Here is a 14,413-nt window from a genome sequence, read left to right as displayed (position 1 = left end):
GGAATTCCTTAGCCCAACCACGCGCAGCTTTCGCCGCGTCTGACAGGCGGGCACCAGACCAGACCAGAATAAAAGCACCTTACCTCTTCTCCAGGGGATGTTGTGAGCAGCAGGGGATCCCGCCTCGATGGGCTCCCTGAGAATCCCTCAATGCCTGTTGGAGCATGATCGGGTTGGGGAGTCCTCAGCAGCGCTCACAGGGTCCCGCCTGGGTCGCCAAAATGTTAGCGAGGAATACACGTAATCATGGAATGATCACATGCGGTGCTTTATTGAAGAGCTCTGGGACCCAAATCCAACTCTGACAAGGGCTCAAAAAAGTATAGTTTTATACCCCTTCGTTATACAACTCCATGTTAATCATTGAGCTCCCATTGTTCTATTGTATACATCCAAGCATGAATATTGGTAAATATCTTTCCTTGTGATTCTCATGATTCTGGTTTAAGATAATAATCAATTTCAGCTACTAACAATCATTGCAATTATATCATCTATCATATGATGATTAGATGCAGTTCCCCCCGACCTAGTAGAGAATAGCTTTGTTTCTAAGGTCTATGTATCTAAGTACAAATTGTTCTCCTCCCTCCCCCCTCCCTTTATTACCCAGGCAAAGTTATACTTGATTTGGTTAAAACAATAGCATGAAACAACATCCTGGTTTCAGTGAAGCTGAGGTTCTATTCCCCAGCTTTGCAGCCACAGAAATCATTCTTACTTTTTAACCCTGTCCTATCAAGGAGAATTGTAGAGTATCTATCAGGAGCTCTGCGTGTGAACAATACAGACAAACATCTGAATTACTTACCTGGAGCTGATTTTGTCCTGGAGCAAGTGAATTAATTAGAAGAGCTCTTGCACTCTGTTACAGATAAGAGTTTTTATGAATCTCTGAAATACACAGCACTCAAATGAAACAAGGTCAGTCAGACCAGTGTGATGAAAAGAAAGTTGCTTGCAAAAAGGCAGGGCAATGAGATGTAAATACAGACCTTGCTTAATGTTTCTAAATAAATTCAAATGTTTGGAAAAAAAAAACCAAAAAAACCAACATAAAAAGTCCAGAATGCCAAAGGAAAAAAACAGTAGTCAAATCATATAGCTGTTTTTCTGAGGTCCCAGTTTCACTGTTGCAGGCTCAGTTTTACAGAATTACATACATATCTGTGGGTGTTATGTGTGTTAGTTTCCTTGTTTGTATTTGTAAATGTGTGAAAATGCTTTTCTATCATTGTTGAATCCTTCTTGTCCAAACAAGGACTTCTCCAGTTTCTATCCAGAAAGTGTGCAAACTTGTATGGTTCCCAAGTGCTCCTGTGCGTATAAGCCATGTTTCAGGAGACACCCATCAGGAAAGAAATGATCAGAACTTAGAGCTCTGGGCGACATCTTGCTGGGCTTCTAACTTCCATGTGATGTGTCCAACACATTTTATTTTTGAATATCTCTGTCTCCAGAAACACAGTGTTGTATTCCTAGATACTGAGTACCTACCACCATTACAACTATGTTGTCAGATTCAGTTGGACACTTACTAAAGTGAACATAAATTAGACATGTATCTAAGGAACATCACACAGAAGGGAAGAGGTGGTACCAGGTCTGAAGTCTTTCTCAGTGTTTGACATTTAGTCCAGGCCATTAGAGATAAAGTTACCTGTTTCTTTTATTTAGTAACCCCTTTTGATAGCTTTCAGAAAAATAAAGACAAATAAAGAAAAATAAAAAGGGAAGAAGCATTTAGAAAAGCATCAGAAATAGTGGGGATGAAATTTCTTTCCCATTGGGTGGCAGCCCTCTCACCTAAACACTGTACAAGAAGGTGGTGGTCTCCTGTCCAGTATGTGTCACTGGAAGAATTCTTCTCGTTTTCATTCCAACCCATAAGTTGACAAATTTCAATGTCTCTACCATCTGGCTTTTAAATAAACAGTTAATATAACCTATCTGAAACTGTACTGCTTAGCAATTTAATACAAAGTTTTGACTGGAAACAACATTGCAGCCATGTAAGTAAGAGTCTTCTTTTTCATGTTTGTTAATCTCTAGATTTTCTAGAGACTTCTGAAGATGTGAAGAGTCAGGAATTGGAACGAAAGGCCCAAATAGAAGCCAACATTGTTGCACTCCTGGAGCACTCGAGCAGGGTAAGCATGTAGCATATCCATCCTCCTTTGGCAAGCTAGGACTTCAGATGCACAGAACAGGAGAGTGACTGGATGAAAGTATGATGGATTTTATATATTTATATTTATCTGCATAATAGTCTCTTTAAATTATTAAACATTAACCCATACACAGCTGTAGCTAAAAAAGGATTTTTATAATTTCTTTCTTTTTCTGAGGGAAGAGTTTTGAGCAGTATGTAATGTTGTGACCATAACAAAGAAATATTTTCATAATTTCTGTAACTCGTCATCTCTGCTACAACCAACATAAATAATGACAAACATTTCCAAATACTGCAAATAAAACTGCTGCATTTTTTCTATTCAAAGTTTGCAAATCTCAGTTCATGGGTATTCTGTCACTAATGTTACTGAATTAAAAATATTTCTGTTGTATTCTGATCTACTGAAAGTATGTCTGAAATACCTTGATGCATAATATTTAATGTAATTATTATAAATGAATAATTTAATAGTTCAGAAACTCTTCCCATTTGTAGTCTGCCATTTTTCTTCACTTTCAAAACTTGTATTATTTTAATGGTTTTGAATCCCATTAATATTTTTATGTTACAGAAACCTTTCATCTGAGTAGTATTTTGATTCTATGATTATTTAATTGTCTCCTACCTCTTTCAATATAGTATGCCATTAGGTATATTTTAGGCACTGTCACTTACTTTACAACAGACCTGTATGGCAGCACAGATTATATTTGCTGCATTTTTATTTCATCTGTGTTAGCCTGTCAATACATCTTTTATCTGAAGCTGGCAGAAAAAAAGTCGTGGACAGGATAGTTTCTTAAGAAAACTTGTCCAATTACCAGTTGTTGTTTCAAAAATACAGCGTGTTCTTATTATTGTTGGTAACACACAGAATCTGAATCATATGAAACAAATTTCATCTGTTACCAATCAAGAGCTGAAGATCATGCAGGAAGACCTCACTTTCAAATCAAATGAAATGCAGAAATCACAGAGCACTGCTAAGAATCTGATTACAGGTGAGATCAGCAGCAGATTTTCTAATATTAGATATCAAGTGATCTCCAAATATTAAAATACAGTGGTAAGTTCACAAAATTAAATGCTTGCAGATAACAAGCTATTTTTGTTAGTTTATTTCTATTTGTTACATTTATTTATATCTATTAGATATGGTATACTATGTATTTATAATAAGTATGTATACTTATTTATATTTGCCTTATTATTATCACTAAATGATAATTTTCCTTGCTCAGATATATGTTAAATAAGTGTCTTTGAATACAGGGGTTAAACTGAGCTAGAATTTGATTTTACCAATACTTACCTCAAAATAAGATCTTTCATGATCTTGATACAGTATTTAATAAACTGAAACAGAGTCTTCTACAGTTATCTAACCAGGTATTATTTGTAAATGTAGCTCTTAGTATCTTAGTTCTTAGTATCACTTACTTATGGTTTGTGCTTTTCCAAAGGAATATGTAACACAGGCAGTTAACTGACACCAGCAATGGATAGCTGAATACTATCTGAATACTTATGCCACGAATGCTTATTTTGACCTTATTTTCAATATACTCAAATATTTATTAGCATCTTGAGGATATTCTCTGTAATTTCAAAAAGCAGACAGTAGTTTTCTTTCAGTCTCATAACAAGTATGTCTCAAGTGCTTTATTTGCACTGTTTATGGTAGAATTGTCCTCACAATTCTGTCTTTGCCAATATCGTTATTGGTCCAGCAAGGCTTTCCTTGTTTGTTTGGAACGGACAGGAATTAAAGATGATAAATCATTTTGTTAGAATGCTGTTGCATTTTGTACTTAATAGTAATTTTCAAAATAGGAGCCAGCCTTGGCTCCTTAATAGGAGCCAGCCATTCAAAGTAGTTTCGAGCAAATGAGACATTGCTTAGCACAAAATGTTAGAGAAATTGATTTTTTGTTGTGTGTTTGAAGACATAATGTTTGCCTGTCTGCAAATACTTATTTTGCAGTTTTAGTATAGTGTAAATTTCTGGGCCTTATATTAAAAGTTGAAATATGACTTTTTGTTCTTCCGTAAAGGCATTATTTCTGACTTTTTCACAACATAAGGATGTTTTGGAAGCATGTAGCGCTATAGAGGCATTATTGAAAGAAAAAATTCTTTCTCTGCAAGGGAAGAGGAGGAAGTTGCAATACGTAATTTTCAGTAGACAATGTAAATTATTCCTAAGTAAAGGTCTTGACAGCTGGAATTCAGATAGTATAGCAAACAACTAGAGATTCTTTCAGAAATACAGTGAATGCTCAGTTGGCACAGTTGAAGTTCCTTCTAACCTTTGAATTATAGCTCATATACAGTCATCTTCAGGATTCTTTTGTTAGGATTAAAATCTGGATTTCCATATTTTCTTGCTGTAACAAAGATATAAAATTCCACCAGCAGAAGCCTTAAAAATTAAAAAGGAAAGAAAGCTATGAAGGGTAAACAAAAGTGCTGATGGCATAGTTTCCCAAAAACATTTCCCTGGGTCACTGTAGTTTGTTCTGAGAATTTGCCACTGTATACACACTGCGTGCTAGATGCTGCAACTTCATGGCCTATCAGAAGGAACTGGGCTGCATCCTCTTCCTGTCTCTTCCCATAGAGGAATTTTGAGGTTTTTTTCAGTTTTGAGGATTTTTTATTGAGTCTGTTGCAGGATAAGTTTGCCCATTCCAGTTTCTTTCCTTTTCTCCAGAAAGTGTGAATGGATAGGAATATCCGTTGCAGTCTCATCGTAGTTGTATTAGGCAGAACAGTCCAGGAAATTTTTTGCCTTTTTGGCATTTAGGTTGGTACTAATCTTTACATGTAAAATAAATTCACACTGGTCAACTATGTATAATTTTAATGTAACAAAATACAGATATTAGAACAACTATAAAAAAGTGAAAATGCTGTGATAAGACCTAAGTAAATCCTCATGAACATCTATAGTTGTTTTCTGCTATTTCTCTCCTATTTGAATTTATTTTATAATTTTATTTTTTACTGTTTCTGATCCAAAATGCTCATTTATTGATGTTCGTAGCATTTGTCTTTAAACCACAATGCTGTAGGAACAAGAGAAGTAAAGCTGTGATCTGTTTAGTTGTGGTTTACAATCTGTCACTGAACAACACCAAAAACTTCATTGTGAAACTCTGAGCAGAGTAGACACAGTGGAAGTGTTTTCTTACATCCTTTTCAGTGGAAGACAGACTGTGAATTACTTACATGCAAAACAATCAAAAATATTTTAATTTAAAATCCTTCTTTTAATTTGCATGGGAATTTTTCGTATTTATATAAATGCTCCTTGCATATAGGGGATACTTTCAATCTTACCTTACGGATCAACTTTCCTCAGGATGATTGCAAATGGTACACAAAAATCTTGGCTTGTCTTTTTTTTTTTTTTTGAGGTTCCTAAAGATACCATGGAAGTGCTCTTTCATGTAATAAGCCAGAAATGTTGATAAAAGCAAGTATTCCATTCTAAAATATAAATATATGGTATAAATATATGGTATAAATATGCAAGCAGATAGACGAGTAGCAAAATCTTGCTCCAAGAGTGTTATGATCAGGTGAGATTTTCCCATGTAAGTCCACTGACAAAACTATACTCACCATTTTTGGAAAAGTGAACTCTCCCTCTATCACAGGAACACATCTATTTTCTTCTGCCCTAAAGATTTATACTGCCTTGGTTAAGTTAGGAGGGAAAATTTCTATCCCTTTTTCAGCAGATCAGCACAAATCTCAAGATGCAAACCTGCCAAGAGAAGGGTTTTTGTGCAGTTTCATCCCTCCCAGTAGCCCATGTTGCCTGATACTTCGGAATGTCATAAGAAAACTGCAGTATCTGTATTGTTCTTCTGAGTTAGATATGGATCTGAAACTTAAGAAGATGTAGCCACGTGTTTAATGCTCAGGAACTTGAATGAAATACAATGACAGATCAGGTCACAAAACCATCCAAACTAAGTCTAGCCAACATCTAGTCCTTCCCCACTCTGGAATTATTCCCCAATCTGGAATAATTCTAGGTTACTCTGGGTAAGTAACCTAGCCCAAGACTGAGACAAAGTGTTTTTATTACTTTGTGTATCAGTATTGTTTCTTCTCTTGCGTGTCTGTGTCTGGACAGTTTCAGTCTGTACAGTCCTCTTTATGTCAGAATCCACCCACAGTTCTAATTCCTTTAATTACTAGTAACTATTATTTTTAATGGAGTCTCAGAAGTAAACGCTATGCATTGTTGATGGTTGACATTTGTGATACTTTTCTGTGGATTTATGGAAGTGTTTTCCTGTAGAAAGCAAATGTTTAAAGTAAGTTTGGCTATTTGTTGTCCTAAAACTAAACCTTATCTGTATTCAAGCAGCACAAATAAAAATAGCATGGTGGTAAAAAATTAAAAAAATATATTCTTCGATTTATCTGCATCATTGCAATAAATTTTTTTGTAAGTTATCACAACTGCATTAAGACTGTGGTGCTATAATTAATTGTGTGGTGCTATATATAGAAACAGTGTGATACGGAAGATCATCACATTTTCATTACTCTTCAATTTTGGATTATAATACAGCAAAAGTAGTGTATGAGTCTGACTTGTGGCATGGTTGTGAAGATCAAATTTTTTATTTCTTCACATTAACAGATCCCATAAATATAAGAAATCAGAAGTATATAGGAGCTGTTTATATTGGTTAAATATAGCATAAATCTTTATGTAATGGGCTGTGTACTTTGAAACAAAAAGTACTGCTAATTAGACATTGCGTGTCTGGTCATCTTAGAGAGTCAAAAACTGCAGATGGACCTACAGAAGATGGAACTGTTGGAGGGCAAGATGGTTGGTGAACTGGCTTCTCTTAAAGACAAAATAGAACAGACAAAAGCAGAGTTGGAGATCTACAATAATTTGCCAGCTCTGAAAGCATCAGGAGAAGAAAAGAAAAAGGTAATGAAAGGGATGAAACAAAATGTGTGCTTTTGAACAGCTAGTGGATGGGAATCCAGTTTTGTGATTGACCGTCATTCCTGACAGCTAAAAAACAGGATTGCTCATCAGTGCAAATGAATCCAAATACTATTTAGCTTATACGTGTGACTTACTAACTGGTTACATGTAATAGGTATTCAGCTGGGTGTCTTTGGATAACCTCTTTCCACGAGATCTTCCTGGTCTATTTTTGCTATTCAGCTAAACTCTTACCTAATTTATGACTACCTATAGCTTTGAAATTAGCAATCTAACACAGAACACAAGAAAAAGAGAATTTCCTGCAAATTCTTAATAACAGCATTCCCACTGGTGCTCATACAGTATTGTCTAAGCATACAATTTGGTCATAATCGTTGATTATTATTTTTGGGATGGAGCATGCAGTGCTAGAGAAAAGCCTATGGGTTCTTTATGCATATGCACGTGGTCTTGTTCTAAAAGGAAAAATAGTAGCATGTTGAAAGGTAAATTGATGTGCCTGAAGCCCACAGCAAACGAACTTATCCCTTAATCAGTTTATGTTGGGTTTTTTCTGACTAGAAACTCCAGGATGACAAAGAAAAATTAACAAAACGCAACTGTGCTTTTAAGAAAATAATGGAGCATTTGAATACAGAGTATGAGACACTAAAGAAGGACCTGCAAGAAAATGAGATCTATTCTCAGGTATAGGTCAAGTTATATATTATCCCTTCTTATATTTCTTTCTTGGTTTTGGTTTTCTCATACACATGAAGCATTGTGCAGACAGAATCTCTTTATTCCTTCTCAGTGAGTTTTCCAAGTCGTGTTGTAAGTCTGTAGCTGTATTTGCCGTTTTAAAACAGAAGTTTATATTGTGCCAACAAATGGCTTGTAAGCTTTGGATTCTGAGCTAAAAGTTATGTGAATCCTTTGTTTAAATGTTTGTGTTCATCTTGCTGAGAACTCTCTACCTTGTGCCCTTCCTTTGCTTAAGTAGTTTGAGGACAAACTTAGAAAGAAACTGCAGGGGAAACAAAAAGTTGCTACTAATTAGCTAAAATCCCTCTTGGTTTTAAAGTCATGGTGATAACTTTTTTCTTTAAATCTGTGCTATTAATTCCATTTTCCTTTTCCCAATTCTTCTGGTCCTTGCAGGTCACCGAAGTTTTACAGTGTGTTCACATTTAAACAACTTTGGTATATATGTAAGTTTACATTTTAAAAGTGAATCAGGAAAGAAGACATTTATAACTTCTTGAGCAGCTTCTGTTCTTCCATTTTAAACATACAGAAATTGCTCTCATTTTGGCAGTAGAATCTTACTGTATATATGTTTGAATGCACAGAAGAAAAATAGATAACCTTAAAATAAGATGGAAAGGGAAACATTTTCTTTATACATTTCACTGATTTTTATTGATTGAAGTTGTTGAGATATTTGTCCTTTAAAATAGTTACTTTTTCTAATACAGTTAAAAGCTGAAGGTCATACTGTACATGTTTAAGTTGACTTTCTTCTGAAATTAATGTTGTGGAGCAGATGAGAAGGCATAGCTCTGAGTGAGACATATGTATCCATTTATAGCATTAGGATTATTTTAATCATTCTAAAGTGATGATGTAAATCCTCAAAACTACATGCCAAAGTGTGCAAGACTTCAGATACTGTGAATCTTCTTTGCCAAGATCAAACTTTAGAGTTTAGGTGAATTAGAAATGCATACCCAAATGGTGTTAAGATACTTTCATAATGAGGCTTAACATTTTATATAAAAGAGTAGCTGTACAGTATTTCTTCAGTTCATTAAACTCTGGCAGTTCTATTTTTATGTGTGTGAAAAGGATTTGTTTCTTTACTTTTTATGTCCTGACTGTAAAAAAAAGAGAGTGAATTAGGGTATGTCTTATAATAACTGATTATTTGATATTCATCAAACATTTTGAAGTGCAGATAGTGTTCATGCATGTGGAGGACTTGGGCAATTTTGCAAGAGGTCAGCTGGTCTTCCAGCAGTTACTATAAAAATACACTGAATCTTTCCTTCTCTGTGGAACATAGCAAGTATTTCAGTTCCAGGCTCCTTTACTGGCTGCGCTGTGTGCAATGTCTACCAAGAGGACATAAAAATTCTAATTAGTTAGAAATTCCTAGTCTTGGAAACAAATTATTCCCTTGTTTGCTGCAAACTAGTACAGTAGATAACTGATTCTTTGCTGTTAAGTTTTGAGTTATAAAGAAACTATTTTCATCTCTTCCAGCTTAAAAATAAGCTTTAAAGTAAAATACTTCAATGTTTTCCTTATTTATTACCTTAATTTCCACTTAAAGTTGAGTCTCAGAATAATTTTCAGTTTTACTTTTAAAAATAACATCTTCATATCTTAAAATGCAGAGCCTTGAACAGTAGCATCAGAAAAACAAATATAAAATTGTATTGTAAGGAAGCAGCCATCTAACTAATGTCCACATTAGTTTCCTGTTGATGCTGAAAGTATTGAAGAAGTGCCAGCGCTGAACCCACACTCCTACAATCTTCTTGCTGCAGCTCTGTTCTTATCACAACTTCTGGCATCAGACAGGAAACTTAACTATGGAAGTAAGGAAGTTTCTTCTGTGTAGTGCAAAGTCCAAGACAGTGTCAGGAAATATTGTATCTTTGGTGATTTTAGATCTTACTTACTGATTCTAAGAAGAGATCCATCTAAATGATATGAAGCATGATGAGAGTTAGTATCTCCCTGAATTGTTCACCTTTTTACTTCTGACTTGCCTGTTAGCTTCCTTATAGGACAAGTCTTGAATTCTCGTCTGATTTTTTTCATCTGTCACTGCAGTTGCATGTAGTGCTTTTATACAGATGGATTATGAAGTGCTAAATTATATATGCAGTGCTAAATCATATATGATTATATATATTATATTAATAAGCAGCAGCTTTAAAAACATTTTGCCATTGTTTCTCCTTTCTGTGGTTTTTTTATGTGAAATAACTTTGATCTTATCCGTTGATAGAGTACAGGGTACTGATACAAAATTATTTCTGTAAAATATGCGTGTAATTATTACTGTTTTCATTTTTGGCTCTTTTTGTGTTTTTGTGTTTTCAGCTTACAAATTTGGAGAGGAAGTGGCAGCACCTTGAGCAAAATAACTTCATGATGAAGGAGTGTATCCTTTTCTTTAAGAAGTAAGAGTCAAATTCATACACTGTATTAATTGAGGAAGAAGTCTGTTTCCTCCGGTAAAATAAGACAGGATGGAATGGGCTGCAGAAGACAGGGCAGGAGGGGAAAGGCAATCCTTTGCAAATATCTGGTTAGCTGATTGATATATATATAGCAAAACTTGCATGTGTTGTCTGAAACAGGTTTAAAGAAAGGGTCCTAAAGTATAAGCTTTGTCTTGCAGTCTGGAATTTTTCCTTCTTTCTCAGGTTTGCCACTGCATTTCATACAAAGTTCATCTTTACATCTCTCTGGTCTTATCTGAGCCTAATCTGCCAGTGTAGCACTGTTTGGAAACATGGCGGGGTGGGGGAACTGTCTTGTAGCTCTGTCTTTATGGGATTCAAATTAACAAGTTGTATTCCAGTAATGATATCAGCAAAATTGTTACTTGCTGATTTGCAAATGGCTTTCATAAGATAGCTTTTGAAATTAGGAAAAGCACTGAAGTTTGCTTTAATTAGAATTGATGGTTCTTCTCATCTGGTACTATTTTTCTATTTTTCTCTTTAGTTATGATAGAGATCTGAATAGGACTAGGCTGTGCTTTTATTTTATATTCTAGGGACAATGAATTCTCTGCAATAAAATTAGTTCTTTAAAACTTATTTAAGAAATAAATTTTTATTTCAAAAATCTGAAATCTCTAAGATGCACAAAATCACTGTTATGTGATTACAGTACAAATGTAATTTGTAAAGGTAACATCAAAACTAGACACCACCATCTAGTGTAGTGTGTTGGACAATGAACATTCCTTCATGTCTCAGAAAATGGCACAGGGATATATTTTAGGCACTTCTGTGATAGGCTAGCCATCACAGAAATATTGATGATGATAATTATTTAGTAATTAATGCATATAAGTATATGTATATGTATACGCATACATAAAATGGGTTTTTCTGCAAATACCAAATATCCCATTTCTCAAACGTGGTAAGTGCTCTGCTTCTTAGAAAAATATCTGAAAAAGGTCTTGGACGGTATAATACAGTTGGAGCTACCTCCTCTTTGAAGGAGGCTCTACAGAAATATTTTAAGACAATACTCTTAAATACAATCTTTCTTAACAGAAAAACTTTAAGACAAACCAAGAGAAAAAGTTGATCAAGATATTAAAGTATCTCCTAATCTGGTGTAAAATATTGCCTATCCAAGTTCAGGCCCTTATACAAACTACTTATGTCTGCTTAGGTTACTGGAGAGGGATTGCTTCCTTGGACTGGGACTTTTGTAGCCAGATTGTATGGCTGTACATAACTGAGTGCCTTGAAATGTGACAATAGGTTTGCAATGTGACAATAGGCAGAGTTCTTCATGAGGGACTTACTGCCTATATATATATGTATGTATATATATTTAAACAAAAATGACTCAGCTGTGTAATCACTTCCTTTTTCTACAGTGCTTGTCATGACATGGCAGCTAGTAAGTAAGTATAAATCTTTTAGCCCTGGTCTGAGTTTTTTCCACTATTTTCATCCCTTGACAGTTTTCACAGAAGAATGTGAAATGGTGGTGTGGTTCCCTTCTGATCTGTGATTATGCTTATATTTATACTGGCAGTTTGTTTCCTCAATTGTTTTAATCAGTCATAGCGGCAAAAATTCAAGAGAGTGACTACCAGCCAATAATGAAGAATTCAAGAAAGCTGATCAAAGAATACAACAAAGCTCTCATAGAAGCTTTACAGAACACCAAGAACTGAACGCAGGCATTTCCTTCCTGCCTGAGTGGACCAACAATGAGAGATGTGCAAAGGCCCCATGGAAAGCTGGACTACTGAGATCATTCATTCACCACTAGGGTGACAGATATTCTTAAAATCATTTTTCCAGGTTTTTAGAAGTTACAAGTTTTAATACTATCCCTCCTTTCCCACTGTTGATTTTTTTTTAATAAATACTGAATTTTAGAAACAAAAAGGAAATACTGCCCAAGGAGTTACTGAGGCCCATTGCTTGATTGCATCTCAAATGTGAAATTTTAGTCTGCTTTACACACTGAATTTCTAATTGTCTTGTAGTCCTACCCTTGCCAAACAGAATAGGACTGCTTGACAGGCTGTCATATGCATTATGTTAAATTGAGTGTATAATAAGATAAATTGTAATATTGGCATACCATATCTATACAGGTAGCAATTTATACCACCTAAGGAAAGCATCTAAGTATGACAAGTGTCTTTTAAAGTCAAAAATGATTAATAGTGTAAAATCTTAGAATAAAAGCAAATGACAGAAAATTATCATTTCCTAATGGAGAATTAACTTCCTTATTTTTAAGATGTAATTATAAAGAGCAAACTGATAAAAAGTAATGAAACATAGCTAACACTGATTTTATGTGGAGCATTTTAGTGCTGTAGTATTCACTAGTAAAGGAAATAGCACAGAAAATTATTTGTATTTTTGCAATGTTTTTTTCCTCCAGTTTCAAGCAGCAGTGTCATATGGAACCTCTGACAAAAATCCACAAGACTTTCAACATAGAACAAAAAAAGGAATATAGAAATTAACAATGTGCTTTATGATACAGAAATATCAGAAATTATTTAGATTAAAAAAGAATTTCCATTTATATATTTGACTTGCATTCTACATGTATTGTATTTATAAACTGCTTATTGATAATTTCTTTCACCTAGTATATTGTAAGCTAGTCCTAATCAAATAGAAAAAGCACAGTTGACTATAGATAGAAATTTTAGCTGAACCAGCCTTGTAGAAAGAAACTACTGAAAATCTGTGGGATCTGGATTTATAGTTGTTCTCGTCTCTTAGAAAAATTTTCAAGAAAAGAGGTAGACTATGCACCTCACTTCCTGAAACTGGAGTAGAGAAATTATTGGGAAGTGTTCTGAGTCCATTAAAATAGTTCTGTATTTTTGTCAGTAAATTTCCTCAAATTTATGATTGTAATTTTGAGTATAAATAAATCTGTAAGCTAAAAATATTGAAGATTTGTGCAGAAAGCACTGTGTTTGCTAATTCAGCACACTAAATGATGTTACTCTATATATTTAGAATATTTAGAGATAATGGAACTGGATTTCTATAAACTAAGCACTGTTATCTAGGGGAAATTCCCACTAAAGTCTCTTCCTTCCTGTCAGAGTTTTGACTATTCCAGAGAAAGCTCATTATTTGCGGAGACGAAGTCTCTCACCAATCAAAACATCAGCCAGAGAGATCACCTCCTGAATTCTACTTGTGCTAGAATAACATATTGTAATGAACAATGGAAAAAAGCTGCAGACTGAATAAACAGACTGCTTTGATTTCTCTTGAGGCAGGAGAAAGTTTTATTCCTTGGTAGTGATTCTGTAAGATAGCACGGTAAATTTACAGGTTTTCTCTGTGTTCCCAGGTGATGCTCTTGTGATACCCCTTTCTCCAGCATGCTGTTCTTTTCCTTGTTTTACTGAAGGATCCTCAGATAACCTGTTTCTGTGTAAGGATCTCATCACTCATTCTTTCTCTTAACAATTCATTCTTATGGCCCTTGATAGCAGTCATCGTACCCATGGCTGAAAAGAACTGAATGGATTCTGAGTGATGAGCTATGCAGCAAGTGTTTCATCTCCCTCTGGAAGATTATTAATTCAGTTCTAGTCATGAGCTGACTCACTACCCTTATGTAGTTCCTCAAGTGTCAGTGAAAATTAACCTCTCTTTAACTCTATCTTTCCCCCCCCCCTTTTTTTTCCTCTTTTTTTCTTTTTTTTCTTTTTTCTTTCTTCAGTACCTGGTTTAAGTACCAGACAATTTTTTTTCACTGAAGCCCCTGTGTGCACATCAGGAAACTAATTCGGTAACACAGGTCACTCTCTACCCAGGCAATCTTTTTTCTATTTTGTGCTATAACTTCAGACTGAAAGGACATGAACTGGCAGCATCTGCAGAGTGGAGATATTTGAAATCTCTTCTCACCTCTCTCAGCCTCCCTGGCTGTACTCTTCCTAACTTGCCCCAGAATACTTCTGGCTTATTTTGCTGTTGTTGGCTCCTGTTCAGCTTGGGGTATACCAGGAA

At 34.9% G+C, this 14,413-nt stretch overlaps 1 protein-coding gene across 1 annotated transcript in view; it reads left to right on the top strand.

The window, feature by feature from the left end:
* The window catches only part of IFT74 (intraflagellar transport 74), a 44,457-nt gene extending 31,118 nt beyond the window's left edge, over nt 1-13,339 (top strand). The window contains exons 15-20 of the mRNA XM_066338859.1: nt 2,053-2,150; nt 3,051-3,177; nt 6,979-7,142; nt 7,728-7,853; nt 10,260-10,320; nt 11,972-13,339. Of these exons, the coding sequence (XP_066194956.1) occupies nt 2,053-2,150; nt 3,051-3,177; nt 6,979-7,142; nt 7,728-7,853; nt 10,260-10,320; nt 11,972-12,087 (692 nt within the window). The 3' untranslated portion in view covers nt 12,088-13,339. The remainder of the gene's footprint in view (nt 1-2,052; nt 2,151-3,050; nt 3,178-6,978; nt 7,143-7,727; nt 7,854-10,259; nt 10,321-11,971) is intronic.
* Nucleotides 13,340-14,413: the final 1,074 nt, after the last annotated feature.

This window comes from Sylvia atricapilla, chromosome Z, assembly GCF_009819655.1.
Source record: "Sylvia atricapilla isolate bSylAtr1 chromosome Z, bSylAtr1.pri, whole genome shotgun sequence".
Lineage (NCBI taxonomy): Eukaryota > Metazoa > Chordata > Aves > Passeriformes > Sylviidae > Sylvia > Sylvia atricapilla.
This window is presented reverse-complemented; position numbering and strand designations above follow the sequence as displayed.